The following is a 14347-nucleotide window of genomic DNA, read 5'->3' as shown; positions in this document are numbered from 1 at the left end:
CTGCTTCCCAAAGGTGCAGCTTCCTGGCCTGCCCAGCAGATGGCATCTTCGGCAGCCTCTTCCCCTTGGCCCTGGGAAGGCTGAGAAGCTACTGCTGTCTCCAGGCAGTGGCAGGCAGGTTGAAACCCCCAGTGATCCCAGCAGTGCACATCCGCCAGCCAGAAGCTGGCACAGCACTCAGCCCCATATGGCCCTGTTCTTGGGGGAGTGGACCTCCGGGGCCCTTTCATTCTGCAGCCACATGACCACCAGAGACTGAAGAACTGAAGCTTCTGCCCTTACAAGTGGGGGTGGGCGCCAGGGCCTGGGGCTGGGGGTGGGTGGTTGGGGGTTGGGGCCACTCATGGTCACTCACAGTCTCTCACTGCAGCTTCCTCGACTCTTTGTCCTGCGCCTTCTGTGGCGCTGCAGAGCTCCCTCCGGATCGCTAGACCCCAGGCCCGTTATTGCTGACAGCCTCTGCCTGACCCCTGCTGGTTTCCCTGGGAGAAAAGCGAGCCCAGCCTCTCCCCGATCAGCTAGCTGTTCTGGATCTCTAGCCACACGGGCAATTTAAAACTCTCCAGTAACCACAACTGACAAGCAAAAAGAAACACACAAATTGATCTTCTTAAATTAGCTTTTTCATTTGGGGATCATTTTATTATTTTTTTATTTTTTTGGAGGATCGTTTTAGTCCAGATTCCCGGTCTGCCCATCATGTCAAACCCTTACACCACTGTGGCTCATTGGTCACAACTGCAAAATTAACACGAGGCAGTGCGGTGAACGGGAGAAGAGGCTTTATTCTGATGGGGGGAATGCCGCTCAATGTATTTGATTTAGCCTACATATTGAAAATACCATTACGTCAACATGTCCTCATTATCAAGAGTTGCTAGTATTTCACGGTGGTTTGGGTGTGTACTTCTCACGCCCAGCACACCTGCATTTGGTCCCGCCACCTTACAAGTGCTCAGCCTGGGGCCAGTGGCTCCCGTAGGGAGCTCTGCAGCTCTGGAACTTTCTCCGCACCTCCACACTCGTTTCTAAGGCCGGTAGAGTGACTGGTGCTGGAGGGATCCGGCTGGAAATCTTTTTGGGGAGTTTTGGGGACGTTAGTGATTCCTCATCCGGACATCAGGGGGAGTGCCAGCTCCTCGTATGAGGTCATGCTGGGATGCCTTCGCAGTGGGCGCGAGGGCTGGGCAGGACCTCCCTCCTTGCTGCTTTTTGCTGCCCCAGGCTCACCCAGATGCACCTCTCTCTCGCCCCTGCCCCCCCCCCCGGCCTCCCAGAGCCTGGCTCATCGAGGCTCCCGAAACCCTGGCCACAGGTGGGAAGCAGGGAGGGAAGGGACACGTTCCCAGACCGCAACACTCCACCTGCAGCACCCTCTCCTTCTCCATCAAGTGCCACCTCCTTAAGGAAGCCCTCTCTGATTGCCCAGCCCTGAGGAACTCACAGAACTGATGGGAAGGCATTGGTACCCGCGAGGGGTTCGGCATCCCAGGACTACAGCCGGCACGTCGTCCTGGCACCCGTTCTTCACCACCCGCCAAGCCTGGGGTTCTCAGGGGTTCCGACGTGTCCGTGCTCCTGGCCACAGCCCAGTGGGGAGAAGGGGGTGCTGGCCATGGTACTGAGGCCACAGCCTTGGCACCTGGGAGCGTACTGTGACAGGGTTGGGCATCATTTCTTGGCCTTTCCAGCTGCCCTGGGGTGGCCTGGGGTCAGACAGGGGTAGGTAAGCTTTGGTTTGCTAATGGGAATTTAAAATGTGGGGCTCAGAGACTCTCACGGAGGAAGACTGGAGAGAGACGGAGGGAGAAAAGCTGCCTCAAGTTAGAAGCTCATATGCAGGTGGAAATGTGGGGGCTGTGGGTGCTGGGACCCAGTCACTCCTGAAGCCTCCAGTGCAGCAGCCCGTTGAACTGCTGTTGGATTGTGAGGGCTGTCCATGCCCCTGCTCGTCACAAGGCACAGTGCTTTGAGTTTCCAGTGATAAACAACAGGCACTGGCTTAAGGAAAAAGAAGGGGTACATGCAAGTTAAAGGTTCTATGGCCTATTTATAGGTTCAGGCACAGCTGGATCCAGGAATGTCTCTCAGCTCCTCCTCACTCTCCAGGGTCTCTTTCAGGGTAGTAAATCCAGGAATCTCCTGGTGGCATCCCAGAGTCCAGCAGCGCTTGCCAAAAGATGGCCCCTCTTTACCAGCACTTTCAGAAAATCCCTTGGGGCCAGTTCTCATGAGTCTGCCAGGCAAACAGGGCAGAAACGGGCCCACCTAGGAAATGACAGGGGCCGAAACTAGGGGAGAGGCCCCCTGCAAAAAACGAATAACCACAATTCTGTGCTCAGACGAGGTGCCGGACAAGCAAGGGCTGCCAACCTCCTTCACATCCCAGGTGTCCAGTCTCCTAACATCGTGACACTACACAGGTTCCTTACCTGCCTGGGGAGCAGGGCCAGGAGTCATCCCCAACACCTCTTCCAGGTGAGTCTGCGGCTCTGGGGGCCAAGCACCCGCTCGCCAGATCCAAGTCCAAGGAGCCCGCTCCACTGCCCTTACTGGCAGCAGGTACCATGCACACATGCACACCCACACACTCCGGCTCCCTCATGCCGGACCCCGGCAGGCCCACAGAGGCCCAGCCCCAGCCTCTGCCCTTTCCCCACTGCTTCTTCACAGACGCCTGGCAGCCGAGAGCCTGGGCAGCGTGGAACATCAGTATAAAATGCCACATTTATTGCTTCAGTGCTGCCACGTACAGGGCTCCGATCTACCTTGAAGAAGGTCATTTAAAAACCCCAAGTAATCCAACCAGTTCTTCTGACACTTGTATAAAATTATTTTTCTTAGAAAGTTTTCTTTTTGAGGCACTTGGAGCACATTCCCCCAACTGCAGGCCCCATGGTCCTGGTGCTGGGTTGGTCCCATTACATATATAAATTATGTATTTATGTACAGCATAATCCCAGCTCCACGGGGCTGCGGGGTGCTGCGGAGGCGTGGTAGGGAGTACCAGAAGCCAAAACGAGGGAAACTGAGTCAGGGACCTCTGCAGTGTTCTCCAAAAGAGGAACCCTACACAGACCAGATAAGCTTGGTGGGCCCCTGGCTGTCCCGGACCCATCCTGAGCGTAAGGAGAGGTCAGGGGTCTCCTCCAGGGCTCTGTCGTGTCCCTGCGACAAGCCTGGACATGGGAGGGCGAGCCCCGCCTCGTAGGGGCCTGGAGGTGCCCGGCTCCCCACCCTCAAGGGATCTTGCCCGGGTTAAGAGTGCGACACAAGCTGAGTTCAGTGGGTATGGGGACTCACAGGGCAGCGCAGGGGAGTTGACGGGCTGGGCACAGCCTCCCGGGGATCCATAAGGCCTTGGTGGGGTTGGGGTGGGGTCGTGATAAAAGGGAAGCAGAAGCCACCCCTGCAGGTAACACATGGGGATCAAGTGTCCCTGTTTGCCTGGGACTGAGGGGACCCCAAGATTGTGGGGTGGCCCTGAGCAAAGCAGAGCAAAGCAGGTGCTCTACAAAAGCCCCAATTCCAGAGAGGCCCGTGGGCTCCAAGAGCAGCTTGTGGGGTGAGGCCTCGGATGCAGCACACCATGTGAGGAGGCCGGCAGGTGGGGATCTCCACGGCCTTGTGTAGCTTCTTCCGGTCGGTGGTGAGAGGCCAGAGGTGCGGTGGGGCCTGTGGGCAGAGTGGGGAGGCCCGTCCACCCAGGGCAAGGGCCCCCCAACAATGCAGAAACGTGAGACGAATCCCCAGCCTGGTCCTTCCTGTGTCCAGCCGCTTCCAGGGGGTGTGATGGGACGTGGGGGGGGTCTCAGGTTTCCATCTTTTGAACACAAGTTGAACGTTTAATTATCTGGTTCATCACGAAACGCAACGCTCAGCTCTAGAAACAGCAGCAGAAATTGCAAGAGACACGAGACTTTTATACAAAAAAATCTGTTGCTTACAAAATATATGCAAAAAAAGCTTGAAAAAAAAAAAGAGACCAAAGGCATCACCCTTGCTAATTTTCTTCTACATTAAAAAAAAAAATCTCATAACTAATGTTTTTATTTTCCTTAAAAAAAATATTGAGCGTAGGCACAATTTGCTGGCGGCTTCCGCAGAGCAGGCAGGCCGCGTTTGCACAGCGTCTCCCTCGAGTGATATGTTCGCAGTCATCCTCATTTTATACTTAAGGCATTTTTTTTTCTTTTGAGACAAAGTGTGTATTTTCTTGTTGGCCTAAAAAAAAAAAATGCTCCTTTTGGCCTGGCCTGGGGGCCTGAGATGCGTGTTCAGGATCCATTGCGAGTCCCAGGGTGTGGCGTGAGCTGAGACCTGGGGAGGGAGGGAGGGGGTGGCATTGAGGAGCCCACCATGTCAGACCTGAGCGCGGGACCAGGGCAGACCTTGGGGCACTTGTCCTGGGTGACGTACCTCTCACATGTGCCCGGCAGGGTTGTGGGCGTCACCCAGGCCCGGGTGGGCGGCTGAGAGTGCCATCTGCGGGTCTCCAACCACACCCGACACCTTCTCCTCTTCTCGGCGTTTCAAGCAGGCCGCTTTGGGGTTCAGGTTGCGTTCTGGGGGTAGGAGGAGCACTGTGGGAGAGGGTCCCCACGGGTGGCCGGGGATCTTGGGCCCCTGCCCTGTACGTGCTGCCTCCTCCAATTCTTGCCCGCCGCCTTCTTCCCTGAGATGTTGGGGTGTTACTGGGCTGTGGGGGCTTTGGGGGGGGCACGTTAGGAAGAAGAGACCAAGCGTCCAAGGGACATCACAGGGTCTGAATGCAGCCAGCCAGAGACGGGGACAGAGAAACCCCCGTGTAAGCGCTGGAGCTGGGCAGCCCAACAGCACGCTGAGACGTCTGGCCTGGGAGCCTACCTCGCACCTGCTGCTCCAGGCCCAGGATAACCTGCACCGCCTGCTGCAGGATGAGCAGCTTGGTCTGCGCCTTGTCCGACTTGAGGTGCAGCTGGCACATGCGCCCCAGCTCCCGGAAGGCCTCGTTAATGTCCCGCACGCGCACCCGCTCCCGGGCGTTATTCGCCATGCGCCTCTCCCGGTCCCTCAGGTCCTTCTCTTCCAGGGACAGCACCTCCTCCGTGCTGCGGGGTGCACAGCGCCAGGCCCCGTTAGGGGGGGGTTGGGGTAGGCAGGGTGGGGTGGGCATGGGGACCTAGACTGGGGTGTGTGCGCCAGCGTGGGGCGTGTGCTGATGGGCGTGTACAAGGCGTGGCCCCGGGGAGTGCGCCCAGGTTCTGCCTTCCCCTCATGGGGCCTGTGGCCACCATCCTCCTGGGCAACTCGTGCACTGCATGTTCCCCAGCCCGGGGCCAGGAAGGAGGGGACAGCTCCGAGGCCTTGTCCGCCCAACCCCAACCCTTCCTCCATCCTCAGCGAATGACGACACCGCCGGTTGAAAAGCCGCAGGTTCAGCAGGTAAGCGGCCCGGCACCCTGGGACTGGGGTTCAGCCTCACAGGGTCAGGGCCCTTGAGACACTCCCAGCCCCAGCAGCCCCCGTGAGTCCTCCCACTTTACTCCTTGGCTGCCCTGGACTAGGCCTCCCCCCACCCCCCAGCAGGGCTTGGGTGTCAGTGCCACCGTGAGCAGCCCTAGCGGTGCCCCCCAACACCCACCCTGAGTGCCCAGCCAGCACCGGGCACGGAGCTCAGACCCCTCCAGGCTGTAGCATCCACACTGCAGCCTGCTGCTGTCAGCTGGGCCCAGGGCTCTGGGCACATGTGCCCATTCTGCCTGGCTGCACCATGGTGACGGGGCCCTCCTTGGTGCCCTGTCCTGTGCTCTGCTGCCCTTGCTCCCCCCACTCCCACCCCAACTCTGAGCTGATCCCACCGGGTGGCACTGGCCCCCGGAGCCCAGGACAAGCACGCAGACCAAACTGAGCACGTGGCAAGGACACAGCCGGGTGCGTCCCCCAGCTCTCTTTTCTTCCCTCAAGTCCCGAATGGGGGCTTTGGGGGAGGAGAGGAGCCAAGGAGCCCGGTCGTGGCCTGGGCGATCCACTCTTGGGCAGCAAGTGCGAGGTAGGAGGGGCCGACTGGGAAGCAGAGGAAATGGAGAGTCTGGGGTAGGGGGAGAAAAGCGCGAGAGCCAGAGAGCAGAGAGGTGGACGCGCGTGGCAGGGGGCAGGGGGGCATGCGCTGGACACACCCCTACGGCGACGCCGGAGCCTCCAGGCTCGGTCCAAGCAACAGCGCTGCAGGAGAGAAAGGGTTAACGGCCGCACAGGAAAGGAAGGAGTTAAGGAAGCAGCTGCCAGCAGAGGGGGAGCAGGGAGGAGCCAAGTCACAACTGGGTATGGGGGGGGGGGACAGCCCTCTGTTCCTTTTACCCTCACCCCTCACCCAGCCCTGGGAAATGGGGGACACCCACCCCCCTGCAGACAGCCTGGCCCAGTTGCCCCAGGTAGCCTTGGACAGTTGAGGGCAGTGGGTGGGGGAGGGGGTAAGCTCCCTGGGGTCTCAGAGGAAGGGCTAAGGGCTGCTGCAGAGCTGAGGTCTTGGGCAAGCCCAGGGCGCCTCTTTTCAGGGGAAAACTGCGGCGGGTCAGCAAGGCAGGGGTGGCAGGGTGGGAGGGGACAGGGGGCGGCGGGGACGGCGGGGGCGGCAGGGGCCGCGCCCACTGACCTCGCACTTGCTGCTCCAGGTTGAGGATGACCGCCACGGCCTGGTGCAGGATGAGCAGTTTGGTCTGGGGCTTCTCGCTGTGCAGGTGCAGCTGGCACATGCGCCCCAGCTCCTTAAAGGCCTCATTGATGTCCCGGACCCGCAGCCGCTCCCGGGCGTTATTGGCCACCCGGCGCTCCTTCTCCCGCTCGGCCTTCTGCTCTGGGGGGAGAAGGCCGTCCTCGTCCTCGTCTGCGCTACGGGGGGGCCGGGGGGCCAGAGGGAGACAGTGAGGCAGGGGCCGCCGACGGCCTCCCCGGGGCATGTGCGTGCGTGCGTGCGTGTGCGAGCGTGCCTGGGCGGCGGGGCGGGGCCGAGGGGGTTGGCACCTGGTCCGGGTGCGGGAAGGCTGCGACTCCTTCTTGTCCTCCTCGGAGGTGTCGGCCGCCGCCGTGTTCTCCTCGTCCTCCTTCTCCTCCCGCTTGATCTCGCTGGCGCCCGAGGCAGCGCCCGCCCGCCCGAGTCCTGCAACAGGCCTGGCATCAGGGCCCGATGGGCCTGCGAACCCCCACGGGGGCCGCCAGCGCTCCTGGCAACCGGGGATCCATTTGGCAAAAGGAAAAGATGCTGGGACTGGCTCCCTCGCCCCAGCCCTGGCAGCCAGCGATTCGGGCCGACCAAGGACCCAAGCCTCCAGGGGGAAGCTTTCAGACCGTTAGAAGGAAGTGAAAACACTTAAAATAGGAAAGGCACTGTTCTCCAAAGAAACAAAAATAGGTCCACATGATTAAATCAAAACAGAGGATTTCTAATCATCAAAGAGCCTGTCTGTGGGATGGAATGCCACTCAGCTGTAGAAGCGAATGAACCGAAGAATCTCGAAAATGATACACTCAGCGAGGAAGCCAGACCCAAAGAGACAAGCATCTTACGAATCCACTTACGTGAAAAAGACAGAATAAAGAAATTCAATGACAGAAAGTTGATAAGAAATTACTAGGGGTCAGAGGGAGCGAGGAATGGGGAGTTATTGCTTAATCAGTACAGAGTATCTGTTTGGGACAATGAAAAATGTTTTAGAAATGGATGGCAGTGATGGTAGCGCAACACTGTAAAAGTAAAGCCACTGAATTGTACACTCAGAACTGATTAAAACAGCCATCTTCATGTCATTTATTTGTTCCCACAATCATAAAAAAAGAACAACTACAGTCTGGGAAAGGAGACTTGCTAAACATATATAACCAATATAGGTTAGTGTCCATAATATATAAAGAACTCCAACAAATCAATAAAAACAGAACAAACAGGCAAATAGGGAACTAGGCAGACAACCTGAATGGACATTTTCACCGACAAAAGGGAATTCACGTGGCCAGAAATATAAGGAAATTCTACTCTGCCAAAAGTGATCTGCAAATTCAATGCAATTCCTACCAAAATTCAAGCAATGTTTTTTGCAGAAATGGAAAAGCTCATCCTCAAATTCATATATGATGGCAAAGGACCCCAAATAGCCAAAACAATCTCGAAAAAGAACAGAGTTGGAGGACTCACACTTCCTGTGTTCAAAATGGCGCAGTCCTGGCCTAAGGAGAGACGTAGAGAAATGGAACAGAACTGAGGGTCCAGGGATAAACCACACACACCTGTGGCTAGCTGATTTTCTACAAGGAAGCCAAGTCCATTCAATGAACTCCACCTTTTGTTCATCACAGCGTGATGATTCAGAGAGAACTGTCTCTTCAACAAATGGGGCTGGGACAACTGGGAATCCACATGCAAAAGGATGTATGAGGATGCCTGCCTCTTAGATCTCTTAATTCTATATAAGATCTCTTATATAGAAGAACTAACGCAAAATGGATCAACAGTGTGAATATAAGAAACAAAAGAAAAATAGATAACGAACTTCATCAAAACAAAAAACTTTGATACAAAGAATATTAGCAAGAAAGTAAAAGGACAACCACAGAATGGGAGATATTTGGAAACAGTATAGCGGAAAGAATTCTTACAACTCAACAACAAAAAGATAACCCATTTAGAAACACCCAGAATTTGAATAGACATTTTTCTAAACTAGAGAGTCAAATGGCCAATAAGCACATGAAGAGATGCTCAGCACTGCTACCATCAGGGAAATGCGAGTTAGAACTATGAGACAACCCTACCAAACCCACGAGGACGGCTGTCATAAAAATGTGGAAAATGCCTGCTGGTGAGGATGCAGAAAAAGAGGAAACTCGTGCCCTGTTGGCGGGAATGTAAAAGGGAGAGCTGTTATAGAAAACAGCTTGGCGGCTCCTCAGAAAGTTAAACACATGGCCCAGCCTATACCCAAAGAACCAGAGGCAGGGACATGGACAGGTACTTGGGCACCATGATTATGGCAGTGTGAGTCACAGTTGCCAAAAGGTGGAAGCCACCCCAGATGTGCTCCCCAGACAGTGGAATATTACTCAGCCATAAAAAGGCAGGTCTGAGCCAAGCAACAGACGCACCGTGAAGACGTCATGCTGGTGGAAGGAGCCAGACATGAGGGACAGACATTGTATGACTTATATAAAACAGTTGGAAAAAGCAAATTCAGAGACAGAAAGCAGAAGGGCAGTCACCAGGGTGTGAGAGGGTTCAGGATGATGAAAACTATCTGGAGAGAGATAGCGGTGGAAGCTCCAGGCTGTCAATGAACTGAGTGCCCAAAACCTGTCCACGTAAAATGGCTAAAAGGGTTTTTGGGACATTTTTGTTGCCGCAACTAAAAGTAATTGTTTAAAAACCATAAAATAAAAAAAAGAAGTTAAAGACTGCAAGTGAGGCCAGCACGGGCCACCCGGTCATACCCAGACTGGTGAACCAAGGGCCTGAATCCTGACAACGGCCACAGACAGGCCGAGCTGGTACTAGGTGGGTGTGACAGCAACAAGCACAGCCAGGGTCCAGGCACGATCAGGGCTGCCCAGGACTGCAGATGCCACCTGGGGCTCAGGCTGAGGACCTGCCAGGGAAGGCAGGGCCCACAGGCAGAGGGGGTGGGAGTATCCTGGGCTGCCGCCCATCAGGCTGTGATAGCTACACATGTCCTCAGACATTGCCCAGTGTCCCCGAGGGGCATGACTACTCCAGGGTGGACTGAGAAACAGAAAGGGGCCTCTCAAAACCATGCTAGGGGATGGAGGTAGCTCCTGGGGGCCTCAGCATGTCACCCATGTGTGCATGCCATGTCACCCTTCTTTATGCTGCTGGGCAGACCCCAGCCCTGGGCCCCACCTGCACAGGCCCGGCATGAACTACCCTTAGGGGGCCCTGCCCTGCATGGATAAACCCAGAGGACGCCGTCCCAGCCTACTAGGGACCTCACGCTCTCTGTCCCCCATCACCCCGTTCAAACACACTGTCGCCTCCAAGGCTGTAGCAGGGACCTGTCGGCCTCCCCGCTCCAGTTCCTGGCCTCCACAGCCAGCTGAGGCTGCGCCACTCTCCCTCATACCCAGCCCAACGTGACAATCCCAAGGCCACGTCCTGCTCCTGCCTCCAAAATCCTTCCTCTGCCCCCTTTCCTACTGGGGTACATGGGGACAGCACTGCCATTCACCTGCCCCATGCCATGCTACATCTGCAAATCATGGCAGCCTTGGAACATACTGGAAGCTGACCACTTCTCCCTCCTGCTGGTCCAGCTCCACCAGCACCAGCTTGGATCAGGCCATCCCCTTCTCCTGGACCCCTGCTCCCGCCCTCACCCGTCTATTCCCCAGCTATAGCCAGGGGGCGCCTGTGAGCACCAGGTCATCCCTCCTTTGACCACAATCTTCCAGGGCCCTCACCTCCCTTGGGGTCAAAGTCCGTGTGCTCCCTGGGTTCTCCAGGACCCAGCACTCTGAGCCCCTCCCCCTCACTCCCTCTACTCCAGCCCCAACACGCCAGGCCTGGCCCTGCCTCAGGGCCTTTTCACAAGCTGTGCCTATTGCCTGGAACTCCCACCCCCCTGGCCTGGGAACTCCCTTCCCCCTTGCCCTAGGCATCTTCCTGCCATTGCCTCTTCCCAGGCTCTGCTCAGATGTTACCTCCCAACACCACATGGCCCAGCCCCATCCCCACTCCCACCTCCCCTTATCGAGTTCATCAGGTATCAAGTGCACCATCAGACCTGAAAGAGGGGCTATAGCCCCTACTGCTTGAATGCCCCTGGGATCGATCGACTGATCGACACCCCTTGAGCAGTTAAGCACAGCCACATTCCCTGGGGCTCCCCTCCCAGAGGCCTCCACCCACCCCCACTGAGGGCCTCACCGCTGTAGGCTTCCGGTGGCCGTGGGAGGTCAGGGAGGGCGCTGGGCTGGCTCGGGAGGGCCACGTGGTTGTGCAGGAGACCAGCACTGCCCGCAAGAGCGTCTTCTGAGTGACCACCTCCGACCTGCACACAAGGCAAGAGACAGGTCAGGCCCAGGCTGGCCCCTCGCGCCGGGCCACTGTATACTGCCCCCACACCCAGTGCTCACCAGGCTGGAGTGCCGCCCGCCCAGCGGCAGGACGGGGCCGGCGAAGCCAGAGGCCAGCACCGTGTGGCCAGGCAGCATCCCATGCAAATCGCCCGCAGAGCCCACGGCGTGGCTGCGCAGCACATGGATGGCCTCGTCCAGGCGGTCCTCCATCTTGTTCTGGGGGGTAACGGGGTGGGCAGTAAGGGGCCTCGGGACCCCCACCTTGGTGCATGGTAGGGATCCTCCCAGGATGGGGCGGCATTCCCCTGCTCAGGGTCTCGACAAGGTAACTGAGACCCTGCTGCTGAGAGCCTCTGTGCCCACTGGAGGCCCAACGCGCTTCTAGTGGACGTGGCATGATCTCACCTCTGCCCTTCCCCCAGGGCCGCCCACCCAACAAGGCGCAGGGAGGGAGGGACCAGATGCTCACCAGGCCATGGAGACCCCCATCGTAGCTGGGCGATAAGGCACCAGGGGCTCCTGCTCGGGGCCACTGTGACGTCCCTGGAGGGGGGATGCACGTGAGGGGGGCTTAGGGCAGGGCCCGGCCATGCTCACGAGAAGGAAGAATGAATTCCTGAAGGGCTGTGGGTGGGGGTTCCCTGAGGGTTCGGCCCCTGGAACAAATCCTACCTCTCACTAGGCAGGGGACCCATTGGGCAAGTTCATGTCTCTGGGCCTGAAGGCAGGCTGTGCTCTACTCTGCTAGGGTCCCCACTGGGAAGTGCTTAGCTCCGGGGGGCAGGGGACGACGACCAGACAGGCCCAGGAGCAGTGTCTGAGGCTTCCCGCCGGGCAAAAGTGAGGACCCCAACCCACCCAGGCCTTCCAGAAACCGCCAGCTCAATCCCATCACAGGGGGTGTCCCTATCTGACCCACCCCCCCCGACAGAGTCAAGCACAGAGGATACAGCTTGTGCCTATCTGTCATACAGAGGGGCACCTCATGCATGCTCCCAATGGCCCCTCACTGCCTGGGCAGGGGCCGTGGTTCTTGTGGACTAGTTTAGGGACATCTCCTCTGGGGAGCCTTCCCGGATGCCCAGGGGACCTGCGGATAGAGCCAGACCCAGAGGGGCGGCCTGAGCCCTCCCGCCTGCCCAGGCTGCAGGGCCCCAGTCCCCTCACGGACCTGCCAAGCCCTGCGGAGAGCCCACGGGGGTTGAGGGGCTGGAAGAAAAGTTATTGCTGGAGTGATCCGGCGAGTAGATCTGCAATGGGTAGACAGATAAGGGGCCACCAAGGGATCAGGGGCAGCCTCAAGGTAGTACAGGGGGAGCCCTGACCCGCAGCCCCAGCTCCCCACCTCACCGAGGCCAGTGCCTTCCCAAGGGCGTCCCCGGAGCTGCAGGCTGTGGTCCCACGGGAGCCTGTGGGGGGAGAGAGTGAGGCCCAACCTTGGGGCTGCAACCCTGCCTCCCCCCAGTGCTTAACGCCCCAAGCCCTGGGCCTGGCTGGGATATCCCAGCTGACAGGGAGCTCCCTCCCCCACTGAGCAGCCCTACAGGAGCCCAGGAGCCCACCAGGAGGTCCAGCCTCTCCATTCTCTCCAGTTCCTGCCTCGTGGCAAATCCTGCCTGATGTCTAGGCACCTGCCTCCATGGGGGGTGAAGGTGTGGCTCAGGGCAGGGAGGCCACAGGACGCCAGGTAAGCAATTCCCTTCTCTGAGCCTCAGTTTCCCCCTCCATAAAGGGGAAAGAGTAAAGCCCACTCCTCAATGGACTGTCACTGACCATCCTTGAAACAGAGCTTGGGGAGCTCGAATGCAAGTAACAGGGCAAACCCAGTAGACAGGGCTTCACAGTAACCACCCCCCAGCCCCTGGGGCCTGGGGCAGATCCTCCTGTGCCCACCATGCTTCCCATGCCCAGCCCCTGCCCAGCCTCCCTATGTCCAGGAAGCAATGTAGATGGGGCCAGACATACCCATGAGGCTGTCGGCCCCGCTGACGGGGGGCGTGTGGCTGGAGACGCTGCCATACGTGGCCCCCGAGGAGAAGGTGGACACAGCTGGGAGCCCGCCATTCACTTCGGCCCCATGCAGCTGGTAGCCCTGTGGGTGGGGACACTAGAGTCAGGGGAGTGTGGGGGCGGGAGAGCAAGACTGGGCACGACTGCTCACCCCCCAGGCCCCGCCCTTACCACACGCTCATGCTGGTGCAGGGCGCCAAGCGTGTTGCCACTTCCACTGCTGCCCACGGAGCCACTGCCGCTTGGTGGGAGGGGCAGGGGGGATGAGCCCCCACCCAGCATGGGCCCGAAGCCCGCCTGACCTGGGGGGCTCCACAGCTCGGTGGAGGGGTGTAGACTGCCATCTGCAAAGAGGGGGATCAGTGAGACAGGCAGGGTAGGACCTGGGCCCCGCCCCCACCAGGCGAGCCCCCTACACACCTGCCATGTAGAAGGGGGTGGGATAGGCGCTGCTGGGGGTCTTGGCAGATGGGTAGGCAGCGTCCCTGCCATAGTCATCACCTGAGCTGGACGGGTACACCTGCAGGGGCCATGTGAGGGCCAGTCAACCCCTTCCCTGCAAACCCCACCTCCCAAGTTCAGCTTTGGCCGAAGTGTAGTCCCTTAGCCGCCCCCTGCTGCTACTCCACGGCTCCCTCCGTAACCCAGCCCCCTAAAGTTCCAGCCCCTTAAGCCTCAGGCCTTTGTACAAGGGGCCCTCAGCTTAGAATTCCTTTTCCTTTATTCAGCATTGCTCCATCAAAACCCCAGCTCCAATGCCCCTGGCCCCTCTTCCCCCTTGCTCCCCTCTAGGTTCCCCTAGGGCCAGAAGCTCTCTCAGTTCCAGCTCTGACCACACAAGACCCAGAGGCCTCAGAAACAGGACTTGGAATTAATGTTTGGCCACGGCTGCCCCAGAAGTGTGTTGGCACTAACACTGATCAGCTGGCCTCACCTGGAACTTGGAGCAGGAAAGTGCTGGTATTGATTGGTAATGTCTGTCCCTGCAGTATCAGGGAGTCTGATACAGTAGTAGAAGTCTGAGGGCTGGGTAAGAGGAGCTAAGTCTAGGTGGACTCTTGGCTCTGAGGCTCTAAGAAATCAGGGCAGGGGTCAGAGGAGGACCCCGTCACCTGGGGAGGCAGGGAGCAGAGTCCAGAATGTCACAAGTTGCATCCTCATTGGCCTGAGCCCAATTCTGCACCTCCTGGCTGAGGGCCCCAGGTGACAGGCTCAGCTTCTCTGGACCTTTGTCCTGACTCTGGGGCGTGGTCATCTATGGGCCCAAGGGCTCCTG

At 58.3% G+C, this 14347-nt stretch overlaps 1 protein-coding gene across 4 annotated transcripts in view; it reads right to left on the bottom strand.

Moving 5' to 3' along the window:
- Nucleotides 1-3902: 3902 nt before the first annotated feature.
- Nucleotides 3903-14347, bottom strand: part of TCF3 (transcription factor 3) — a 37217-nt gene continuing 26772 nt past the window's right edge. The window contains exons 9-20 of one of the 4 annotated variants that reach the window (XM_077121294.1): nucleotides 13492-13591; nucleotides 13243-13415; nucleotides 13027-13153; nucleotides 12412-12470; nucleotides 12233-12311; nucleotides 11531-11604; nucleotides 11119-11277; nucleotides 10910-11033; nucleotides 7003-7138; nucleotides 6635-6870; nucleotides 4420-4565; nucleotides 3903-4320 (exon numbers count right to left, since the gene is read on the bottom strand). In XM_077121294.1, coding sequence (XP_076977409.1) covers nucleotides 4423-4565; nucleotides 6635-6870; nucleotides 7003-7138; nucleotides 10910-11033; nucleotides 11119-11277; nucleotides 11531-11604; nucleotides 12233-12311; nucleotides 12412-12470; nucleotides 13027-13153; nucleotides 13243-13415; nucleotides 13492-13591 — 1410 coding nt within the window. In that variant the 3' untranslated portion in view covers nucleotides 3903-4320; nucleotides 4420-4422. Of the gene's footprint in view, nucleotides 4321-4419; nucleotides 4566-4866; nucleotides 5091-6634; nucleotides 6871-7002; nucleotides 7139-10909; nucleotides 11034-11118; nucleotides 11278-11530; nucleotides 11605-12232; nucleotides 12312-12411; nucleotides 12471-13026; nucleotides 13154-13242; nucleotides 13416-13491; nucleotides 13592-14347 lie in introns of those variants that run through there. The other 3 variants (XM_077121295.1, XM_077121296.1, XM_077121297.1) reach the window with 3 other exon arrangements.

The sequence above is a fragment of the Tamandua tetradactyla genome, chromosome 11 (genome assembly GCF_023851605.1).
Source record: "Tamandua tetradactyla isolate mTamTet1 chromosome 11, mTamTet1.pri, whole genome shotgun sequence".
In the NCBI taxonomy this organism is placed as follows: Eukaryota; Metazoa; Chordata; class Mammalia; order Pilosa; family Myrmecophagidae; genus Tamandua; species Tamandua tetradactyla.
Note: the sequence above shows the minus strand (reverse complement) of the source record. Positions and strands in the feature narration are given on the sequence as shown.